Raw genomic sequence first — 13,936 nt, 5'->3', positions numbered from 1 at the left:
GTAAAGACTGGATTTGACCATTTCAGTATGTTTATTCAGGGACTGTTTTGCAAGAAAAGGTGCTAAATGTGCTATCCATGGGACTGTCAGGTTTGTTTTATGCAAAAGAATCAGTGTCAAAATCTGGCATTTTGTTCACCCTGAGCAGTGCCCAACTTCAGTGGGAAATACTCAGAAGTACAGTTTATTCATTAAGATGGCAGAATATGTCCCTAAAGAATAACAGACTTCCTGTATTTACAGTTTTGATCTGAAACAAGTTTCAGCTCTGTGTGGGATTTTACTATACCGATACAGACCTTAACATGGATTCAGTTAGCAGCATAAAATGTGCCTTTTACAAGTACAGTGAAATTACCCTTATATAAGAACAACATATGCTAGTATAATTGTGCCTGTTCTATACGAGTAAGTTGCACCATATTCATTATGCCAACATAGTTAATGCATACAACTTTTATTGGGGAGGAAGGGGAGGGGGAAAGAGCAGAGTCCAGACTGTACTTTGGACTTAAAGTTACTTTGGTTTCTTAGTCAATAACAAACAAGGAAGCCAGCATCAGGTCCAGGTGCCTTTGACTCCCCAACCTAAATGACTCATTTACAGCTGGTTCAAACAGGAGAGTCCATCTGCATGAGTCCAGAGCAGGGCTTGAACCCATGCCCCTGGAGCCATGCCAATATGCCTTAACTGCTTTGCTATCCAGTCCCTTTGCTATCAATTTGAAGACTTCTCAGTAAAGTAGCTGTATACTTTTTTTTTTGTAGCTGTATATTTCTGCTTGTTTTTACAGCTGAACCATATTTTAAAAATAAAGTTTGCAGCTTTCAAACTTCTGGGATACAGCATACGCATACATTTATGCATTCTTTCTAAACAGAAAAAAATATTGCTATTCTGGCATTGTGCACATATTTACAAAAATATTAAATAATTCTGTATCATCTTAGTGTCAAGTGAATAATCTCTGTATTTAGTTGTGCAAACAGAACTGAATTTTTATGAACAACAATGACAGAAGCAGGTTCAAGTCAAGTAGTGTAGTGTACTTGAATGTGCAATGGCCCCACTAGATGGCGCACATGGTATTTTTTTTAAATGTGAAGGTACTTTGAAGTTTGTCTGCATTTGTACTGAAAAGTCTAGTTTACCCAATACATGTTGCGTATATAAGTTATTTTATATAGAAGGTTCCCCCCTGCACCCCCACAACAGATAAAACTGAATTTGAACTACACAAATTTTCATGGGTATCCAAGATTAACATTTAGCAGAATTTTAACATTCAGTCACTATAAATCCCTTCACCAACTGAATTTAATCTACATAGAAGAAACCATTATACTAAAATTATAAAGGACATTTGTTCAGTTGTTCACACACTGTATGGTTTAAAAGAGATGCTGAACTACAGACATTGGTTCAGTATCAGTCGCATGAGCAAAAGAATTCTGCGCCACCTTATATGTCTCATCATTTTAAACTGATGATTAAAAAAACCCCAGACCTATGAAACCATCATTTTAGGATGAAGTATACTTATATTAAATATGCTGCTCAAAACAGCCTCCCATTACCCAAACTATTTTTTTTTCCCCAGGGAATATTATAGATCTGTTTTGTATGTTTCAATTCATAGCCAAATAACTTACCCTCAAAAGTTCCAGGTGCATACTGAGGATACCCATAAGCAGCTTGATTTCCTGTATAACCTGGTGGATAAGCTGGATTCACAAATCCACCAGGAGGTACTGAGACAGGCTTGTTTGCTGAAAGGATGAAATAACAACAAGAACATGTTTATCCTCCATAAAAACTTACCACAAAAAGGCTATGAAAAGTTTGTTTCCAAGATGATGCACATTAAAGATAAACTTTATATACAAACATTAAATAAATCTAAGAGACTTTAAAAAAAGGAGTATGTAAACATTCATAAAAGAATCAGAATTACTTAGATGCTTCTAACCCCAAGAGTGGCCAGAGGAGAAGGGGACAATTAAAATAAACGAAAAGATACAGGTTCCATGAACTGTCTCGCATGAAGTCATCAATTCATTTTCACTCTATATCAACTATAGTTACCAAAAATGCATGGCAGCATTCCTCAACAGAACAGACAAATTAATACACTATTCTTAAGCATAAGAGACTTCTCAGTTTATCAAGGACAGTTTTACAAATACTATATAAATTATAAGCACACTTTTCTTACTCTAACACTTTATGACTTCACATACTTTTTTCTTCAGCTAACCCAGGAAAATGAGATTTAACAATTGCTACAAAAGTCAGAGTCAGGATCCCGAACACAACTGTCTTTAATTTTAGGAACATACCACTTAAATTAAGAAGCCCAGTTGCAGACATCCAGAATTGAAAATTTTTAGCACAACATTTAAAAAATGTAGGGAGGGCAAGGGGAGGGAGGAAATCATGGACAGTAATAACGTACATTCACCTTTTAGGTTTGTCAGGGAAGTTATGTATCTGTGTGGTTAAGCGTCAAGACAAAAACACTAGGGCTGTGCAAGCCACCATCGTTTCGTTTCAACGTCCATTTCACCATTTCGAAGGGACAGCATTTTCTTTCCTTGTTTCATTTTGAAGCACTGTCCTGTTTCGTTTCATTGAAACTGTTTCGCTGTTTCAACGTTTCACCCATAGGCTATAATGGGGAATCATGAAAATGCCTAAAACTTCGTCGTTTTTTGTTTGATTTGGATGAAAATTGCAGGGATGGTACCCACTTCTGAAGGCATGAAGCCTGCCAAGTTTCTGGGAAACTGCACCTCAGACTGTTCAAAACAAAAGTCCTGACACTTGCCAGCAGCGACAGCCTCCTCTCATCCCGTGCACAAATCCAGAGCCTCATACCCTTGGGACAAATCCAGCACAGCCCAGCAGCCCTTCTGGGGCTGCGAGCCCCCGGATCTGCGCCCTGGATGAGAGAAGGCTCAGGCTGCTTCTCCCACCGGGGACCGATGCCCCCACTCGCCTACCTGCTTGACTATAGCCCCCTGTTCAGCCCACACCTGGCTCCAGACCCCCAGAGTGCTCCCCTCCCGGCGCAGCCCCCACCCGGCTCCAGCCCTCCTGCGTGCTCCCTGCCCGGCTTCAGCCCCCCCGGCAGCTTAACAGCAACAGCAGCTGTGCTCTTGGCCTTGTGGCACAGCCCCCCTGCATGGCACGGGGCAGCACGGCTCAGCTCCAGCTGCCAAGTTTCTGTGAAGCCTCCGCCACAGCACGCTGCTGCAGCTCACCTTGGCGCAGAGTGGGTGCCGTGCGCTTTCGAATAACCCCGGGCTGTCATCCAAGCCTGTGTGCCACTCGCAGAGACCGCTGGCCACACTGGCCCGGGTCCTGTGTGCGTAAGCCCTGCACCATCCAGCTGTGCATGCAGGACCTGGGCTGCATGGCTCCTGGGAGGAGTCCGGCACAGCCCCATAGCCCTCCCAGGGGTGTGGGCGGGCACCCCGATCTGCACGCTGGATGACAGGAGGCTGCTGCTGTTGGCTGGGACCGCTGCTGGGTACAGCCCATGCCGAGCGCTGAGAAGATTGGTACTGCCGCTGGCTTAAGGAAGCAGAAGCAGCGACAGCAAGCTGTCATCCTGAGCACAGATCCAGAGGCCTGCACCCCTGGGAGGGCTGCAGGGCTGTGCCAGACTCCTCCCGGGTGGCACAGACCCCTGGATCTGCACACCAGATGAAGGAAGCTGGCGCTGTTGCCTTTGGCCAGCAGCAGCACCATTTTTCCTGGCACTGGGTGCACAGCGCTGATCCCAGGTGGCAGCAGCAGCCTCCTGTCATCCAGCATGCAGATCAGGGGCCCGCACCCCCAAGAGTCCGGCACAGCCCCGCAGCCCTCCCGGAGGTGCAGGTGGGCCCCCAATCTGCGCGCCAGATGACAGGAGGCTGCTGCTGCTGGCTGGAACCAGCGGTGGGTGCAGCCTGTGCTGAGCGCTGGGATGCCACAGGCCCCAGCTGGCAGCCACAGCATGCTGTCATCCTGCATGCAGATCCAGGGCTGTGGGGCTGTGCCAGACTCCTCCCGGGGGGCACAGCCCCCGGATCTGCATGCCAGATCACAGAAGGCTGCCGCTGCCAGGTGGGACTGGCGCTGATGCCAAGTAAGCCAGGCTTCAAAACTCAAAACATTTAAAGTGCCCTTGTTTCGTTTTGAAGCTGTTTCAAAGGCTTTTGTTTTGTTTCAGTTTCACTGTTTTGAGCTTGAAAGGCATTGAAACAGCTTCAAAATGAAACACGAGGCAAGATTTCACAGCGCCCTAAAGAACACCTCTTGCAGTATTTCAGTGAGATCCTTAAAAGAAAAAAAAAAAAAAGTCTCTCAAGTTACTCCCATTTATGGTACTGAGTTCAAGTAACATGTTCAAGTGAGCCATATCCCACAGTTCAACATATCATTATTTCTCTCAATCCGAGAACTTTATTGAAGAAGGTTTAAATGGAGACAAGTATCTGAATAACTTAGAATACTAGAGGGCAGGATTTCACCCTATATTCTAATGGCATCAATGGCAAAATTCATTGGCATCGATGCGGCCAGGAATTCATCCTGCTACACAGAAAGGGAAAGAATTAACACAGAGCAACATTCTCTAGTGAGCTTAAAAAGAAAAAAAAAAATCTAATACTTCAAGGTAGATAACCTTACAACATAGACTAGAGGCCAACATATGATAGATAGTGACCCTGCAAGGAAATCCTTAAAATTTTCAAGAGACGGGACACACAGAGAGCTGCTAGTTCATCTGAATTCAAGTTTTACTTGACTACTTATACAGAAGAACTGGTTTGACAGGTGGGTCTTGTATGGTTGTTAAGAAAGTGCCTTGGTCAAAAGGCATTTATTCCAAGAAACCCCCTCACTATTACTGTAATAATTATTTATTGTTTTGTTTAAATTCCTACAACTGATACAGGTCATGTTTACAACTGATATTCAAAAACATTTAATCAAAGTATCAGTGAAAAAAATATTTTACTCACACTGCATGTCCATGGATCTGTGTTAAATTCTTTCTGCAAAATAAAACATTTTGTTTTATGCTTTGAATACAACAGATTGCAAATTGTGAAGAAAGCACTGATTGCTCTCTAGTTATGAAAAATTATCTAAGAATACACTGTATATATTAACAGGTGAGAAGGATTTTGATCTTAGCTGAACTGAGTTAATGAGTGGAATATTTCAGACATAAGACCAAGATACCTGAAGCCATGTCAGCTGGTTACAGAGACAGTCCATTAATATTCTAGACCAATGGTTGTCAACCGGGGTATGTGTGGACGGGCAAGGACAGTGCACTGCCACCCTTGCTGCTGCCTCACAGGAGCAGGCCGGGGCCAGCTGACAACAGTGGCAACCCTTTGCAGGTCAAACAGGCACCACCCAGACTGCCAGACGGCATGTGAATCTATGGGGTAAAATTCTTTCCTGACATCAAATGGGGTGATCAAACTGACCCTGAGCAGAGAAGCAAAACCTCTAACCAGAAACCTCCAGACTTTTCAGTTCCAGCAGGAGCATCAGAACACTCACTCAAAATCCACAGTGTACACTGTAGCCAACATCCAATGCTTCTGAGGAAGAGAGAAAAAAACCCAACAGCTATAACAACAGGAAGGGAAAAACTTCATTCTTGGTCCCATGTTACAACCAGCAAAGCCCAGAAATACTGGAAATCCAAAAACCCTCCACGCTACACTGCAACCTGGGGACCACAGACACAAATCCACACACCGTAACCAGAGAGCCAGAACTTCCCCTTCTATCATCCTATCCCCTCCATAAACCTATTCCAACTTTTTAATATTCGTTCATAACCAAGCCATTTCAGGAGGACTGTTTCAATGTCCTGCTGCTGAGTATGGTCCTCTTCAATCTCCACCTGCTCTGGACTGCAGAGCTCTGCTCGTGATCTCTCAACAATGTATACGTGTGGAGCTCCTGGATTTCCAACTGTTGTCTTTAAAGGCACAGTCCAGGCACTGATACTCCTAGATCATTCCTGCCCAATGCTTATCCAACCTCTTCTTGAAAAACTCCAATAAAGGAGTTATCACAACTTCTCTAGGTAGTTGATCCCACTGCCTCACTTTTCTAATGGTGAAGACATTTTTCCTGATAGCCAATCTAAACCTACTTTGCTGCAACTTAAAGCCTCTGCTATGCATCCTACTTTCTGCAATGAAGTAGAAAAAGTTATTCCTCTTGATTGCAGTTCTTCAGATACTTGAATACTGTTATCTTGTCCCCTTTGAAATTGCCTTTCACAAGCTGAACATGCTTATTTCTCACCTCTCCTCACATGGTTTGTCTTCTACTCCCTTTATCCAAGCCTGCCTCTGGACGCTCTCCAACTTCCCCATGATGTTTTTTAAGACCCCAGAACTGCACACAATACTGTAGAAGAAGCCTAGTGCCAAGTCTTATGTTTTAATGTCCCTGTTGAGGCCATGTAAAACTGCAGAATCACGTTGAGTCCTACACAGTACGCCAGTACCCTAATCCTACTTCATTAACACCTTCTCGGAGCCTAGGCCAGGGGTCGCCAAGTTTTTGGGAAGAGTGCCGAAAACACACACACAACTTCAACTTGTAAGATGTTAGTGTGCCAGGGGTGGATGATGGGGGAGAGCTATGAGGGGCCCAATCCTTGCTGTTGCCATGTAGCCCCAGCCCCTTCCCCGCCATTCACCCAGAGGCACGTGCACCAAGCAAAATGCCTTTGAGTGCCACACTCTGGTACCCGTGCCTAGGCTAAGAGTAGCCACAGTGCAAAATACTATTCAAACTGCACAGAGTGATGGATTTAGCCACCCATGCAAGAACTTGTTGCAACTGAAAGAGGCAAGTATAGTTTGTTTAAGCATAATCAAGAATTGAAAAATCCTTCTGGGATGCAGAGTAAACATTTGCTGGGCCCTGTGCTGCCAGAGCTGAACTAGAATAGCACTTGGCTTAACTCGTTTGTACATGGGTGAGACCAGGGTGGATTTGATTTAAATCACCAGTCAGGAAGTCTCGATTTAGTAACTGTTTTTTACAAAAAGTACATTCTTGTTGTTTGATATAACTTTAATATATATTATTCACAACTCAGAGATAGATATAGGTTTCATTTTTAGAAGGCACATGCTATACATTTTAAAACAGTTATTTATTTTGATATTTTTTCAAATTAATTTTGCAACTACATCAGAAAACTGAATTACGATTTGGTTATTTTATTTACCAAAGCTAAATGAAGCAGATACTTGTGAAGTCATTGGGAGGTGAACTATCTCCAATTCACTAGATCAATCGTGGATATTTGGGGGATATTTTTGCCACACTGTATTAGGAGAACATCAAATGAGCACCACCACCATATTTTATTAGCTTAGGGCTTGCCTCACTTTCTTTCAGATTTCTTCTCATCTTTGGTTTCAGCTTCTCTCTTTATGGCCTAGCAAGCCTGCTGCAATAATAGGTCTTCCCTTCTACCATACCATTTATTTCCTCTGTAGATCTGAATCAATGGAGAGGCTATACTCAGAAACCTATCACTCAAGACTTCTGGAATATTATGCTCAAAATGGTTCTCTTTTGCTTCTACTGCCCCTCCCTCCTTGCATTTATCTCCAGGCTCTTTCTCCTTGCCCAGATCTACTCCACCCCCAACAATCCTCTCCATTTAACTTCTTGAAACTGCACTTTTAGGGAGAGGTAAGGGCTTAACTCTGTGTACACTAACTTGCAGAGAAACAATAGGGCTGATGGGTAAGTAATCAGGTCTGTTCTCTCTCATTTCCATATACTGCTGTTAACAAGGATGTTATCTCTGGAGAGACAAATCCACAGTTTGAGAACTGAAGCCAAGCATCACAGAGATGCTTAATGGGATCTTCTAGACTGAGCACCGAGTCTCATTGGGTAGAGTGGTTTTCTTTAATCTTTACTAATCTACAGAGAAGCCTTTGGGATCCCCATAAGGTTGGGCCCCTAATATAGTCCATGGCCTGTTGTGACACATTTATAAAACTTTTCTAAAAAGGTGACATGAATATATTGTCTCAAATAGTATATAATTAGAAGTTATAATCCCTATTTCATGATATCTTTGACCTTTAACATATCTTAAATTAAAACTATATATGTTTAATTTTTTAAAAGCATTTTAACCATAAAAATATGGTTTTTTAACCATATTTAAAAAAATAAAAAATACAATGAGATTTTTTTTTTTAAATCTGATTTTTTTTTAAAAACCTTTTTTATTTTTATCCACCCTAGGTGACTTTTAAGTTGACATATCAAGTTAAAACTGCAATGAAGACAAGCTCTGAGAAGAGCTTTCAGTCACATTAGCATGTGCTCAAGAGCCGTGTTTTTTCTGTCCAAAATCAGAACATGCATTTCTTGCTTTTCCATATAAACAAAACAATGTTTTAGTTCTTCTCATGGCCTTTTACTACTCAGATTAAAAGGAAGGCAGAAAGGAAGCTGCATGTAAGACTGCAGCAGTCAAACAATTTTAACACCTCTCCTTCTACTATTTACTTTTTTTTTTTCCAGTTCTCAGCTTGGGAGTTAATATGCAGTTGTATTTATTTACTTTCCTCCTTCATATGAGGGAGTGTTTGAGCTGTATTGTATACATGGGAGCATCTGGGTTTTTTTTAAGTTTGTTTCCATAAGAAACAGAGGCAGTCTATTGTTCACTTTCTTTCCGTTGGTCAGTTACTAGATAGGAGAGAACACACAAGGAAAAGAAAAAAGTTACAAGACTGAATGCATTCAGGAAACCCCAGTACATTTAAAGACCATGTAATCTGCCACAGAAAAATCCAGTTCAATTATCTGGAGCCAATAACAATTTCTAATAGCAATGTGCATCATCACCGAGTACAGCTTTTCACTTTTTAGCATTAATTCAGGCAGGAGTTATCCGTCATAATCCACATAGATGAAAAAGTAGACTGGAGTTTCCTGATCTCCCTTTAAAACTTTCTAAATTAATACTGTGACAGGAAATTCTCATGGGTGAACAGAGACAAAACCCACCATAGAAAAAGGTGTGGCTAGAATGAAGATAAGAACAGTGGACACATTTAGCAGCCACTTATGTCAGCATATGGTTTTGGACAAGTCCTTGCAAAGTATTCGAAGGGGGGGAGGAGGATAGGGGGACAAGGGGGCATACAATGAGACTACAGTATCTCAAGGTTACTGTAAATTCACTTAAGGATGAGGGGTTATAAAAGAGCTTAGCACATGAACAATGGGTGCCCCCACTGGCTGGGAGGGCACAGCGATGCTGGCAGCAGCAGGAGCGCAGCGGCAGGAGCGCAGCGGTGGTGAATGCATGGCAGAGGCAGGCAGCTCCTACAGACGCTGCTGGCACTGTCGGCAGAGGGGGAAGGGGGGAAGAAGGTGGCAAGTGGTGACCAGGGGTCAGAGACTACCTGCAGACGCTGCCAGCAGTGGCGGTGGCAGCCAGTGGGAATCACTGACTGCCCGCAGACGCTGCCAGCGGTGTCGGCAGTGAGGTGGGGCTAACGAGCCTTTTTAGAGGGGGTGCACTGCCACACTCAGGGGTTGCATGTGCACCTGCGTGCCCCAACGCATCGCCAATGGCTTAGCAGACACCCAGAAGTTACAGAGGTAGCCCAAAAGAGAGTACAGGCAGTCCTCAACTTACAACGTTTCTCACTTACCACGTTTATAAATTGACCACCTGTTTCAGCTTTATGATGTTAGTTTTGACTTTACAATGCTTGATCCGATGTGGTACTATGCCAGCGAACAAGTTCGCTGTGTCACTCATCTCCTTGGAGAACATCTGTCCAAACTTCCTTGGACACTTTAAGAAAGCAGCCAAGACTCCTGAGAAGGCTCCAGCCAAGAGCCTTCAAGAAGTCCAGCAAAGTCACGACAAAGTAGTCCTTCCAAATCAATGATTGCTATTTACAATATAAATACATTAATTTAGCTATATTACTCATCTATAATTGATCGAGTACAAAATTCTGGGGTATTTTTGGTGAAAATAGGGTATCAGGCCTTGGTTCGGAACCAATCCCCCATTTATAACATTGTTCCTTATGAGAAAATTGGTTCCGAGTTACAAGATTTTGACTTAAGACACGGTTTTGAGGAACCAATTGTGTCGTAAGTCCGAGGGCTGCCTGTACAGTCAAAAAATTAGCCAATACAGCAGCTCCCCTCAGCTGGGTGGACACAAACAAGACAGACAGAAATTGGCCTTAAAACTAGACATCTATGCAGCTTGTGCATTAAAGAAAACCAACTACGAAACTGATAAAGTCACTGACTAGCCTCTTCTTATGCTCTAGACCAGATTTTAAATAGGTGTAAAGAAAATATATTTTACTCAATCAGTTAATTCAACTAGTTGAATTCAATAACCTGTTCATTCAAAGATGAAAAAAACTGAGGAGAAAAAAGGCAGAAATTTGCTTTCTTTTTCAGGAAAAGGAAACACACACACACACACACACACACACACACACACAAAAAGGATGGATTTAATGAATCTGAATTCTTGGAAAACATGGTAACTGGTACATGTGCAGTCTAACTCCAACATTACAGATGAGCGAATTGTATAAATGTGTGTTGAATTAAAAACAATGTGTGTACATATAAAAACATCTTATGTAACCAATACATTTTACTAAACAAACCAATTTTGAAGTGCTAGGTTTGGGCATTTTAATGGATTCTAATTTCTATCTAAATGCAGTTTATGCAAATCATAAATCATAAGGGGGGAAAAAGTCTAGTGAAAAGCTTCACTATTTTCTAACATTAATTCGAGTTAGTAATATCACATATCATATTTAGTGTAAAGGCTCAGATTCATTGTTACATTTTAAATTGTTACAAGTCAAATCTGAAAGAAAAATAAATAAAAACAACAAGCAGCACGGCAAAATATAAAAATCAAGTTTTCTTACTCACTAAAAGTATTTACACCTGGTTCCTGTAACTGAATTCCAGTGAGATTGGAATAACAAGGAAAGATTGTGAAATAAGTGAAAATTTCGAATGATGAAAGCAATGAAGGGCGGGAGGGGGCAGGGAGGAAAAGGTAATTGTTTTCAGCTGATGTTATGCAAAAGAATACTTATCTGGCTGAATTTAAACTCTACAAAAAGGGTGGGAACAAAAGGAACATTAACAGTGCTTTAAAATATTTGTTTTCTCCACTCAAACATTTGAAGTCATTTGTATGAAGATGAATTACTTTCAGCTCTTAATGATTTACTTAGAGTGGATAAAGGTAGTAAAATGCACAGATGCCTCCATGGTAGTAGATATTATATCAGTCTATTTTATATGTAAACTTACTCAAAACAGGTTATAGCTTACCAGTGAAAGATAAATGAAACTTTAGCTACATATACTGTTTCTTAAAAGCAACGTGAATGCTAGTCTCTATAGCAGAGAGAATCCTTCCACAAAGAAATTTCAGGAAACAAGATTCCACTGCCAAATAGATTGTATGTACCCTTTCTCCTCTCAAAACTATAAAAGACAGATGACCTAATCACTTGGGCCATATAAACACTCCTCCCAGCTCGGAGTGGCTGTGGTACAAAGGAGAAATGTTTATTCAGTGTGTGTCCCTTTATCAACAAAATAGCTAAGGCTCTGGACATGCACACATCTGTAAAGATAAGCAGCCTTTACACTGATCTACAGGAGAAGCAGACGCTCTGGAACCTTTTCAAAAGCAGAATGTTTCTAAAGGGCTGAAGCTGGTGCGTTCGAGTTATTGTGTGAAAAACAGCCAAAAACAATCCAAATGTAGCAAAGCACTTCAACTTTAAACCTGGAAGGAGCAGTGTTAAACCATGCCCATATAACACTTGTCGAGTGAAGTTTAGAAGAACCCAGCATAGAGGTTCCAGGTGGAAGAGGAAGGGGAAAAACTGAAGTAAAACTCCACCAATTGAAGTATCATGTCCGTTTCTATCCGGGGGAAGATACATTCAGTGCAAAACTACTAACAGCTCCCTTTACACCTCATGGCAATGCAATAATGCCTACAGCAGCAGCTACTCCAAAACAGCTTGTCATCTGTCCACTCTGGACACTGATGTAAACTTGCCCTATTTTTTGTTCGCAGGTGTAATGTCCAGGTGCCAGGTTCCTAATAAAAACAGCATCAGATAATCCTGCTGTGTTGGGAGAATATTGCCACTTAACTCCCCATGTAAGTGGAGCAGGGTAGGGGTTAAGTTAAAGAGAAAAGGTGTGCACCAAGCACTGAGTCACTAAACCCATTTATTCATAGGACACTACCAAGGAAGGAAGAGGCTTGTAGCCTCTCTGTGCTGCCACCACTCCTTACTGTGCTCTCTCTTGCTCAAAATGCAGTTCCCAGATAGACGTAGCAAGGAGTGCTACTGGGGAAGCTGGAGTCACAGGGCTTGAGCCACTGAGCTGTATGCAGCCCACTACCCAAGTATAAACTGAGTGTAGAAGTGCTACCACTCAGTTATCTTTTTAAATATGCTCGCTTTGCACAGATGCAACTATGCAATGTGCAAGACAGAGATTCAGGCTCAGCTGAGTGCTTTGCCATGAGATTCCCACTAGACTTGATGACAGCAAGCACCCAATGAATAATGAGATGAAAGAAAAATAGCAAATATTGCAATTTCATCTAATCCCAGCAGAATTTGCAGTTAACCACATTCTCACTCCCTTCAATAATATAGTCATACTTTTATCACTCTAGTTTCACAATAGAGGAAGCATGACCGTTTCACCTTGAAAAGGTAAATGCTATCGGAGAAAATGTAACAGTTAGGGGCTTTTTTTCGTGACTCTCATCCAAAAATGATATCCGAAACCAAAAGTCATACAAACTGGGATGAAACTGAATCCAGGCAAGATGAGGAAGTGATACTGGTGAAGAAGTAATCTGAGGAATTTGGGTACTACTTGATGAATGGTCCCTGACTGTTGAACATACTGTTGGTACACAGTTTCAAAGTCTTTTTGAACATCTTGTTTCCTTTGCATATCCAAAAAAAAAACAAAATCGGGCAAAATGCGAACTTCCAAATAAGGCTGGCTGGAGGACTCTCCCATTTTATCAGAGATCTGACCATGGTTTTTAATGTGTTTGTGACCTTCAGGCTCACTTCCTGCAAATCAAACTGGGAACGAAGCACCCTTACCTTAAAAATAACAATGATGATACAAGATCATAGTCCAAATTAAGGTTTCTATCATAATATTCAAATCCCACCAAGGCGGCCAGCCTATGGTACTTACAGAGATCACCTCTCCTTTATATCCACAGCCAGCGACAACAGCTATGTGTTTATGGGGCTTTATCAAGTCTACATATCAAGGAATCCTGCTCTTGTCTATGTGACGCACACAAAATCATCGAAAGCTAGGGTTAGAAGGGACATCAGGAAGTCATCTAGCCCAACCCCTTGCTCAAAGCAGGACCACCCCCAACTAGATCATCTAGGCCAAGGCTTTCTCTACCCAGGTCTTAAAAACCTCCAAGGACAGAGATTCTACCTCTTCTCTAAGCAACCGGTTCCAGTGCTTCACCACCCTCTAGTTGTATTTCATCCTACCACTTTATCCAGGGGCATATGAACCTAATAAGGAACAGGTGGATTCATTATAGAATGCTACCCAGCTTCTCTGTAGTCAGTCTCATGGCAAGGAAGTTTGGCGGGCTGTGCGGGGAGCCCCGCAGGCAGAGCGGCCGGGGCCCAGCTCGGGCCGGGGCCGGGCTGTCCGCACTTTAGCAACGAGGAAGTAACGGCGCCGCTCCCTGCCGGAAAGGAGTCGGACAGCCGGTTTGGAAAGGTGCAGCTACGGCTTTCGCTTTGCCTCGAGGGGCCGCGAACAGGGGCTGTGCGGACGCCC

General features: G+C 42.4%; 1 protein-coding gene across 4 annotated transcripts in view; it reads right to left on the bottom strand.

Moving 5' to 3' along the window:
* The window catches only part of PLSCR1 (phospholipid scramblase 1), a 26,891-nt gene extending 13,373 nt beyond the window's left edge, over positions 1-13,518 (bottom strand). Inside the window, exons 1-4 of one of the 4 annotated variants that reach the window (XM_025209641.1) lie at positions 13,322-13,518; positions 5,518-5,607; positions 5,014-5,046; positions 1,654-1,770 (exon numbers count right to left, since the gene is read on the bottom strand). In XM_025209641.1, the coding sequence (XP_025065426.1) occupies positions 1,654-1,770; positions 5,014-5,026 (130 nt within the window). In that variant the 5' untranslated portion in view covers positions 5,027-5,046; positions 5,518-5,607; positions 13,322-13,518. Of the gene's footprint in view, positions 1-1,653; positions 1,771-5,013; positions 5,047-5,490; positions 5,608-13,321 lie in introns of all 4 variants that reach the window. The other 3 variants (XM_025209639.1, XM_025209640.1, XM_014522088.2) reach the window with 3 other exon arrangements.
* Between the last annotated feature and the right edge of the window lie 418 nt (positions 13,519-13,936).

The sequence above is a fragment of the Alligator sinensis genome, unplaced genomic scaffold (genome assembly GCF_000455745.1).
Source record: "Alligator sinensis unplaced genomic scaffold, ASM45574v1 scaffold39_1, whole genome shotgun sequence".
Lineage (NCBI taxonomy): Eukaryota > Metazoa > Chordata > Crocodylia > Alligatoridae > Alligator > Alligator sinensis.
Note: the sequence above shows the minus strand (reverse complement) of the source record. Positions and strands in the feature narration are given on the sequence as shown.